Here is a 10,123-nt window from a genome sequence, read left to right as displayed (position 1 = left end):
GCCGTTAGCTTCTTTAGCTTCACACACACATAAAACACACAATAACACACAGAGTCTTCTGCTGGTTAAGCTCAGCCCTCAAACACCAGTGGGTCAGTCGTCCTCCACAGACTTAAACTTAAACCCGAGTTCAACCACAACCTAAACCTGAGATAAACCCAAGTTAAACCTGAGTTAAAGAAGCGTTAAACCTGAGTTAAAGAGTTAAACCTGAGTTTAAGAAGAGTTAAACCTGAGTTTAAGAAGAGTTAAACCTGAGTTAAAGCGTTAAACCTCATTTAAAGAAGAGTTAAACCTGAGTTTAAGAAGAGTTAAACCTGAGTTAAAGCGTTAAACCTCATTTAAAGAGTTAAACCTGAGTTTAAGAAGAGTTAAACCTGAGTTAAAGCGTTAAACCTAATTTAAAGATAAGTTAAACCTGAGTTAGAGTTAAACCTCATTTAAAGAAGAGTTAAACCTGAGTTAAAGAAGAGTTAAACCTCATTTAAAGAAGAGTTAAACCTGAGTTAAAGAAGAGTTAAACCTCATTTAAAGAAGAGTTAAACCTGAGTTAAAGAAGAGTTAAACCTCATTTAAAGAAGAGTTAAACCTGAGTTTAAGAATAGTTAAACCTGAGTTTAAGAAGAGTTAAACCCGAGTTACAGAGTTAAACCTCATTTGAAGTAGAGTTAAACCTAAAATTAAACTTAGTTAAGTTGCTAAAAATATATTATAAAAATATATAAAATATAAAAATATTCATATATTAGCTCAGTTAAACCAGCTCACCTTCATGAGTTAAAACTGAGCTTAAAGCTTTGGTTCTGTGTAACCGCTACATTTTCTGTTCCAGTCCAGACAACAAACAGTTATTATTATTATTATCATTATTATTATTGTTATTAATAATAAAAACTGTCAGAAAAAGTTTGATCAAACTAATTATGATAAATATGACTGTACATGCGTATGCTAGGCCAACGCTTATGCTAGGCTAGCGCTTAAGCTAGGCTAAGCTAAATTTAGAACATATTTGACAGAAATAAAGAATGAATGTTTTCACATGAAAAAACAAAAACATTTTAAAAAGGGATGTTTTCTTCTTCTCCAGTGAAACAGGAAGTGATGTCACTGACAGGAAGTGTTTCTTTTAAATCAAAAATCATTATTTAATTCATTAAATATTTGATACACTAATTGATCTGTCTTCAAACAAAGCAGACATGAGTTCAGATAATAACGTCTTAAATGTCTTTATTATTATATTGTTATTTATACTTTAACCTCCTTCCCTCAGCTCCTCCCCCTCTAACTTTCCTTACCTCAGCTCCTCCCCCTCTAACTCTCCTTCCCTCAGCTCCTCCTCCTCTAACTCTCCTTCCCTCAGCTCCTCCTCCTCTAACTCTCCTTTCCTCAGCTCCTCCCCCTCTAACTCTCCTTCCCTCAGCTCCTCCTCCTCCTCTTACTCTCCTTCCCTCAGCTCCTCCTCCTCTTACTCTCCTTCCCTCAGCTCCTCCTCCTCTTACTCTCCTTCCCTCAGCTCCTCCTCCTCTAACTCTCCTTCCCTCAGCTCCTCCTCTAACTCTCCTTCCCTGAGCTCCTCCCCCTCTAACTCTCCTTCCCTCAGCTCCTCCTCCTCTTACTCTCCTTCTCTCAGCTCCTCCTCTAACTCTCCTTCCCTCAGCTCCTCCCCCTCTAACTCTCCTTCCCTCAGCTCCTCCCCCTCTGACTCTCCTTCCATCAGCTCCTCCCCCTCTAACTCTCCTTCCCTCAGCTCATCCTCCTCTTACTCTCCTTCCCTCAGCTCCTCCTCTCCTGTGGTTATTATGGGATGTATAGTTGATTCTCTGCATTCACTACAAATAAAAGTCTTTGTGCTGAGATTGTGTTTCATGGATTTGTTTATTTGTCGCGGACAGTTACCACGGTGACTGCTGTCACAAGTCACCGTGGTAACGCTCACTTCCTTTTCCCAGCGAAGTGTCGACGGCGTCCTGTCGTTTGGGAAAAGGCCACACACACACACACACACACACACACACACACACACACACACACACGCATCAGTGAGGTGGGCGTGTCCTCGGCCTGTATCTGAAGCGGACGTCGCTGCTGGGTGGCAGCGTCCCCAGCCCAGCTCTGCTGGTGTCCAGAGGCGGCGTGGACTGACCCGGGTCCACCAGGAAGTCAAAGTGCAGCAGCAGCACACAGAGCAGCAGCTTCATCAGGTACGTGGCCATGTACTGACCCGGACATCGTGACGAGCCGTAACCAAATGGCAACAGGAAGTACTTCAGCTTCTGACCGCATTTGTAGAAGTCCGTCTTCTTTTTACCGTCTTTAACGAAGCGGTCAAACTTGTACGTCTGATACAAACAACAACATCAACAACAACACATTTAGATTGTTTACTTACGTACTAACACATTATATCTGGATATGAACTTTACTTCACTTCCTGTCATGTTTTTGTGAGTGCCCCCTGCTGCTGAGAACCAGCACTTGTGTCACTGAGTTAAGTCTAAATAAAATATTTTAAAAGCCGAATTCATTAAAATCATACATTAGAACTCAGTGATGGAGGCAGCAGTGTGTGTGGGGGGGGGGGAGTGAGTGGTTTACAAACTGCAGTCTAACAGTGAGAGAAAGACGTGATCGGTGACTGATTGATCGGTGATTGATCAGTGACTGATTGATCAGTGATTGATCGGTGACTGATTGATCGGTGATTGATCGGTGACTGATCGTACCTCAGGATCGCCATAAACCTCGGGGTCCATGTGCAGAGTCTGAGGGAACATCGCGACCATGTCTCCTTTCCTCACGTTAAACCAGCGACGCTCGTCCAGCTGAATCTTGGTGTCTTCAGTAGCCAGGCGCAGGGTGACAGAGGACGTGGACATACGGAGACTCTCAGAGATGGTGCTCTCTGTGGGGACGGGGTCAGACCTATGGTTAGTGTGTGTGTGTGTGTGTGTGCGACAGTGAACGTCACGTACCCATACAGACGAGTTTGTCCAGCTGTTCTCTGGTCAGTGTCAGGTCAGTGTCAGGTCTGTTGACTTGGTCTTCGCTCAGTCCCAGAACGTCACGCATCTCCTCACGAATAGCCGCCATCGCCGACGGGTCGCTCATCACGCCGTACAAGTTCCAGAAGATGGCGGGGATGGTGTTCGCCACCGACGCCCACATCATGGCAAAGTGATGAGCTGAGGACAAACAGAAGAGGGCGCTGTTCACATCCTGAGACATGAATGACATAAACAACGACAACAGCGAGGGACAAGCTAACACTGGCTAATGTGAGCGTGACGTCCGACACAAGGATCAAAGCCAACAGTGTCCACCTAAAAACATGTCAATATAAACACGTTCAGTGGTATTTCAGTTCAGTGTCAGGCGCTCAGTGTCAGGCGCTCACTGTCAGGCGCTCAGTGTCAGGTATTCACTGTCAGATGTTCAGTGTTAGGCGTTCATTGTCAGGCATTCAGTGGCATTTTAGTTCAGTGTCAGAAGTTCAGTGGTATTTTAGTTCAGGGTCAGGCATTCAGTGGTATTTCAGTTCAGTGTCAGACGTTCAGTGTCAGACGTTCAGTGGTATTTTAGTTCAGTGTCAGGCATTCAGTGGTATTTCAGTTCAGTGTCAGGCGTTAGTGGTATTTCAGTTCAGTGTCAGACGTTCAGTGTCAGACGTTCAGTGGTATTTTAGTTCAGCGTCAGGCGTTCAGTGGTATTTCAGTTCAGTGTCAGACGTTCAGTGGTATTTTAGTTCAGGGACCGTGCTCATGCAGGAAACACTGAACAATTCTGTGAACTCATCTTTTGAATCCACTCATGTTCACTTGTATTTTGTAAAAACACTCAGGGAACTCAACTATTTTCATTCGTGCCCCAACAGGAGCAGCTGGGGATTGTGGGTAGTGTAGTCCTCACTGTACCTGCTTTGTCTGTGTCCTTCATGGAGTCACAGCCGTCAAACAGCTCCATTCGAGTCTGCGTGAAGCGCATGCCGTTGGACCACGCCTTCATCCTCTGCGGCAGGAAGTACTTATGGAACTTGTCGCGGATGGCTTTGGTATTTCCGAGCAGCCTCACAGGAACGCGCGCCACAAGCAGCGGAAACATGTCGTCAAACTTGTGGAAGTCTTCTCTCAAAGCCTGGATGTCGCCACGGTAACCGGCGCCCGGCGGCTTCCCGAACATCGTGAGGGCGATGGTTTCGAACATGATGGAGTCACAGAACTCGTATAAATTGGAGGTCCTCCAGCTGCCCGCCCCCACAGGCCCCGCCCCCAGGTGGTCCTGCCGCAGCACCTGCATGAGGTTGGCGCTCACGGCCTCTAACGTGGAGTCCAGGTTTTCTCCCTTCAGTAACTGGAAGCCTCGCTGAATCTCATCCTCCAGGCCGGGAACGCCACAGTGAGACAGCGGCGTGTACCCGAACGCAAACGAAGAAATCTGGTCGGAGAATTCGTGGAAATCCAGCTGAGAGTCTTGTTTAATGATGTACGGATACAGTATAGGATTCATGACGAAGGTGATGTACCGACCTGCAGGGAGAGCACAGTCAATCAATCAATCCATCCATCCATCCATCCATCAATCAATCCATCCATCCATCCATCCATCAATCAATCAATCAGGAGTGGGCGGAGTTTAAAGACTCACCGGCGAGATGCACCGTGAACGCGTCTCCATGTTTTCTATAATTTTCTTCCAGAAACTTCCGGGAATCTGCTCGATATTCCAGAGCTTTTCCCAAGAACGGGATCCAGCTGTCAATCAACGGTGGTTCACCAGCACGTCTGAAACCCACGTGAGAGGAAACCCCTGTGTGAGGTTTGATGTGGTTTACAGACTCGAGCACCAGATTAAGTTCAGAATAATCTGAAGAATATTCAGCTCCACAACCACAACAACAACAGGACGTTGACTTTTAAACATTTAAAGGTTCCATTAAGTGTTGAGGAGTTTATCAGCTCGCACAGACATGTGATCTCCTGCAGCAGAACCTGCTCATGTGGGACCTGAACTCCAGTATACAACACACCCACAAGGACATGAAGCCAACAGCTGATTATTTGGAGAACCGGTCTTTGAGAAGTGATCTGATCCTGAGGAGAGAATCCAAAAAAAGAAAAGCTGAAACTTGACCACAAGCATGTGGAGACTGAGGAGGCCACGCCCACAAGGCAGACGATGGTCACGTTTGTCAGAATAAAGGCTTCAGAACTCACTCCTGTATCTGAGATCATCGTCATCGCGCTAACACAAAAACACGTCGCGTCACCAAAACAAAAAGTAGAAAGACAAATATGAAATGTTCAAACATCCATGGGTGCAGGCGTCACAGAACATGTATGTTATGTTATTCAGTCTATGTGAAGTCAACAAAAACATCATATTCAGATTTTTATCATTCACATTCCTGTGAATATTACACAGTGGAATGGGAGTTATTCTCAGTGTTGCAGAGATTAAGATCAGCTGGTAGATTATTTATCATGTGCACTCGCTGCGGCTTCTCCCGCCCGCCTGCCCCCAGCACGACTGTCGATCGGAGCAGACTGTCCTCAGAACGCCCTGAGAAGCGTAAATCGTCTTGAAACGCGGACCAATTTTTAGGTTTTGATTGTCCCTCTGTCTGGGCCCCCTGCCAATCGGGCCCTAGGGTGCACCTCAAGGATCCATATTAGGACCTGTATTATTTCTGACTGATTTCCTTGTTCTCACTGAGACAGAACATGTTTAACAGATCAGCTAAATCCCAATCTTATTAAAACGACAAGATTCACGACAACGACCAAAGCAAACTTTATATCAATCATGAAGAAACACTTCTATCAGCATGCAGAGAACACAAACACACAAACTCCTGTTCTCTGCAGGAGAGTTTGTGTGTTTGTTTGACAAACACAATTAAATGGATTGTTGTCATATTTACCATCATGACAACGTAAAGAAGTTAAACTGCCCCGAGACAAACAGCAGAGAGAGGAACCTTTAAAACTGTGACAGACACACAGAGACACAGACAGAGACTGAGACAAACACACGACACACGTTTGTTTACATAATCCCATAATCCCATAATGACAGTACCAGACTGCAGCCAGTTTCTGGTTATGTGATGAACATTCATTTCTGAGACCAGGGGTGGACTGGGACAAACATTTGGCCCTGGACTTGGTCCAGACTGGTCCACTATAATCCGCATGTAGATACTGTGCCAACTCGCCCCATTGATGTACAAACAAACACACAAGCCCTTAATAACACCACTGTACTGAGCACTATGCCTTTATATTCTGGAGCCTTGAATAAATAAATGATAAATATTCAGTGTGTTGCTGTTAAGAAGGATCCTGGAGAATGTTTATTTATCACTCATTATCACACAGCTGCCTGCTGCCTATCACAAACCTGGACAAGAGAAGTAGAGGAGTCGTGTGGAATATAAGTTTGAACAAGATCTGAAAAATGGACAAACACTTTAGTACAGCTCAACATAATGTAGCTATTCAAATATATCTGCATATTATTGTAACAGTAGTTAATCAGTGTGTTATTCACTTTAACTATTGTATATAATGTGAAACTGTGGAAAGGACAATAAACCATAAAAATATATGTAAATCATACATATATAGCATATGGTCAGGGTACTGAAGTATAATCCAATCCGTTTTAAATCAAATACAGAAAAACAGATTTTGCTCTCAACATCAAAAAACGAAAACAATTAATTAACGGCCCAAATTAGTTTTTTGCAAATTCCTTCTTTCGTTTTTTGTTTCTCATTTATTAATATGACGGCGGACAGACCGGAAGTGGAAGTGGCATGTAACAACCTCAAAATAAAAGTAGTGTGCTAACATATATAATAAAGCATAAAATAACTTATTATCATACATAATAAAGTAAAAAAATAACTTATTATCATACATAATAAAGTAAAAAAATAACTTATCATGCATAATAAAGTAAAAAAATAACTTATTATCATGCATAATAAAGTAAAAAATAACTTATTATCATGCATAATAAAGTAAAAAATAACTTATTATCATACATAAAGTATAAAAATAACCTATTATCATACATAATAAAGAATAAAAATAACTTATTATCATGCATAATAAAGTAAAAAACAAAACTTATTATCATACATAATAAAGTAAAAAAAAACTTATTATCATGCATAATAAAGAAAAAAAACTTATTATCATACATCGTAAAGTAAAAAAATTACTTATTATCATACATAATAAAGTAAAAAAAATTACTTATTATCATACATAATAAAGTAAAATAATAACTTATTATCATGCACTATTATAGGCTACCGTTCTCTTTCTACAGCCATGTATCGCTGACATTTATTCTCAAGTGAAACTATAACAGCTGGTTGTTTTGGGAGAACGTGATACATAATTATTATTATTATTACTATTTTAGCCGAGTGTGTGAATGCACACTGTCCTGCCACCAGAGAATCCCATCACGCACAGTCAACACTGACACGGCTTCAAATCACAATAGTGTTAATAATCATTGAAAATGAGAACTTGTGAAGTTATGACTTCAGTGCTGATGTTTGGCCACAAGGGGGCGCAGTTATTACATGAAGAGTAGACCTGAGGGAGGCTCAACAGAGTTAACTGGTGTTATTGTCTGGCTCTGAGCTCTGTGCGCGCTCACGTCACTGGAGGTTGCTTTAATGGAGAGCTGTGAGGATGAGGAAGAGATGAGGCCAGCCTTTCATTTCTGAAAGCTGAACAATAACCTTTATCCATTTAAACTAAATAAACGAGATCAACAGCCATCTTGTTTTTCTCTTTTTGAAAGATGTTTTATATTGTTTTCATATTATTTAATGGCCATTTTAGAATACGAGTGTGTGTTATGTTGAAAGTGAGGCTGGGTGTGCCTATGACTCTAGACTACAGTGAGTTTTATTATTTTTTATTTTATTATGTATGATAATGAGTTATTTTTCTACTTTATTATGTATGATAATTAGTTATTTTTCTACTTCATTATGCATGATAATAAGTTATTATTTACTTTATTATGTATGATAGAGTTATTTTTTTACTTTATTATGTATGATAATGAGTTATTTTTCTACTTTATTATGCACGATAAGTTATTATTTACTTTATTATGTATGATAATTAGTTCTTTTTCTACTTTATTATGTATGATAATGAGTTATTTTTCTACTTTATTATGTATGACAATGAGTTATTTTTTTACTTTATTATGAATGATAAGTTGTTTTTTTACTTTATTATGCATGATAATAAGTATTTTTTTTACTTATGGGTTAGGGTTATTTATTAACCCAAACCCTTATTTTGGTTTTGACAGAAAAATGCGGTCAGGTGAGCCGTCATTCGTCTTCACATCCTGCGCCTGTGTCGTCAAAATTACGGTGAATGCTGGGAGTCGACTGAGAATGTCAGCGCTAGTTTGACACCGAGTGAGATCACTTCCGGTTTTCAAAAATCGTTACTAAGATTTGAAGACGTTGATTTTTACTGTACTATAACAACACAGTGGTTAACACAGTCAACCTCAGGAGCATGCTGACTTTTTCAGGTTTTGTGGGCGGGGTTATGTGATGTCACTGAGTCACAGAACACGTTCACATGTATACACTGAACTGTTCATGTTTTCATGTCAAACACAGACTGTGTTAAAATGATGACAGGGTTAATCATGGGTTTGGACAGTTGTAGCCTGGGGTTTGTGTGTTTGTCAAAGAGACACAAATAAACTAACTGTTGTCGTATCTGGAGTTTGTGTGTTTGTCAAAGAGACACAAATAAACGAACTAATGTCGTATCTGGAGTTTGTGTGTTTGTCAAAGAGACACAAATAAACTAACTGTTGTCGTATCTGGAGTTTGTGTGTTTGTCAAAGAGACACAAATAAACTAACTGTTGTCGTATTAATCATGACAACGTAAAGAAGTTAAACTGCCCTGAGAAAAACCGCAGACAGACAGACAGAGACAGAAGCAGACAGAGAGACACAGACGGACAGAGACACAGACACAGACAGAGAGACATATACTTTGGGTTCAATTGAAAGACCTGATGATGAAGCTGCTGCCATTCACAGCTGTGTCAGTCATTAACTTAATGTAACTTAACATTAAGTTAATGAAGATAAATGAATTATTGATGATCGTGAAGAAGAAGCTGACGCAGGTCGTTTTTCAGTGAATGCGGTCAAATGTGACGTCAGACAAGCTATAAAAAGTCACGTCAGAGCTGAAAGTGTTACTAATAATGTTCTCTTCCTGCACCTCCGTGTTGTTCTTTAAGGAAGGATCAATAATAATGTCGTCATTCATGTTTTCATCCTTTTAAAAAAGTAAAGAAAGTATAAACAGGAAGTGACGCAGCTGCTCTTTCAAACAGACGGTGCAGCGGACGTGATTGAGGTCGCGTGCAGTGTGTGTGTGTGTGTATGGTGGACAGACACTCACCTGGTCCTGGTCCTGGTCCGGATCATCAGGAGCAGCAGGAACACGAGGCCGAGCACGAGCAGCAGCAGCGGAGACATCTTTAACTCTGAGTCCGCGAGGAAACTCCGCTTCTATATACACAGCAGGACACGCCCACTCATTCATATTCATGAGATCGTTGCGAAACAACGAGGAACACACGCAGACACACACACTCACGCACACACACACACACAGAAACACACACTCACACAGAGATACACACAGCCACAGAGTGAGTGAGTGAGTGAGTGAACGAGTGAGTGAATGAGTGTGTAAGTGAGTGTGTGTGTGAGTGTGTGTGTGAGTGAGTGAGTGAGTGTGTGAGTGAGTGAGTGAGTGAGTGTCCCTTGAACATGAGATCGTCTGAACATGTGTGGTAGGTGGAACTAAGAGCACAAAGTTTATCAAAGGTCTATTCAGTCTCTATTTTCTTGATCACTTAAATAAATAACAAAACAGCTGTTTAACACAGTGATATCATCAGTTAGACTACATTACAGAGAGTGTCTACAATACAGAGAGTGTCTACAGTACAGAGAGTGTCTACAATACCAGAGTGTCTACAGTACAGAGAGTGTCTACATTACAGAGAGTGTCTACTGTACAGAGAGTGTCTAAAGTACA

The 10,123-nt window shown here is 41.4% G+C and overlaps 1 protein-coding gene across 1 annotated transcript; it reads right to left on the bottom strand.

The window, feature by feature from the left end:
- Positions 1 to 1,862: 1,862 nt before the first annotated feature.
- LOC131466379 (cytochrome P450 7B1) lies at positions 1,863 to 9,616 on the bottom strand. The gene is made up of 6 exons (XM_058639569.1): positions 9,479 to 9,616; positions 4,648 to 4,784; positions 3,918 to 4,529; positions 2,979 to 3,188; positions 2,730 to 2,908; positions 1,863 to 2,345 (listed from the first exon to the last, which is right to left on the bottom strand). The coding sequence occupies exons 1-6, from the start codon at positions 9,553 to 9,555 to the stop codon at positions 2,043 to 2,045; spliced, it is 1,518 nt and encodes a 505-aa protein (XP_058495552.1). The 5' UTR covers positions 9,556 to 9,616; the 3' UTR covers positions 1,863 to 2,042.
- Positions 9,617 to 10,123: the final 507 nt, after the last annotated feature.

This window comes from Solea solea, chromosome 1 (genome assembly GCF_958295425.1).
Source record: "Solea solea chromosome 1, fSolSol10.1, whole genome shotgun sequence".
Lineage (NCBI taxonomy): Eukaryota > Metazoa > Chordata > Actinopteri > Pleuronectiformes > Soleidae > Solea > Solea solea.
This window is presented reverse-complemented; position numbering and strand designations above follow the sequence as displayed.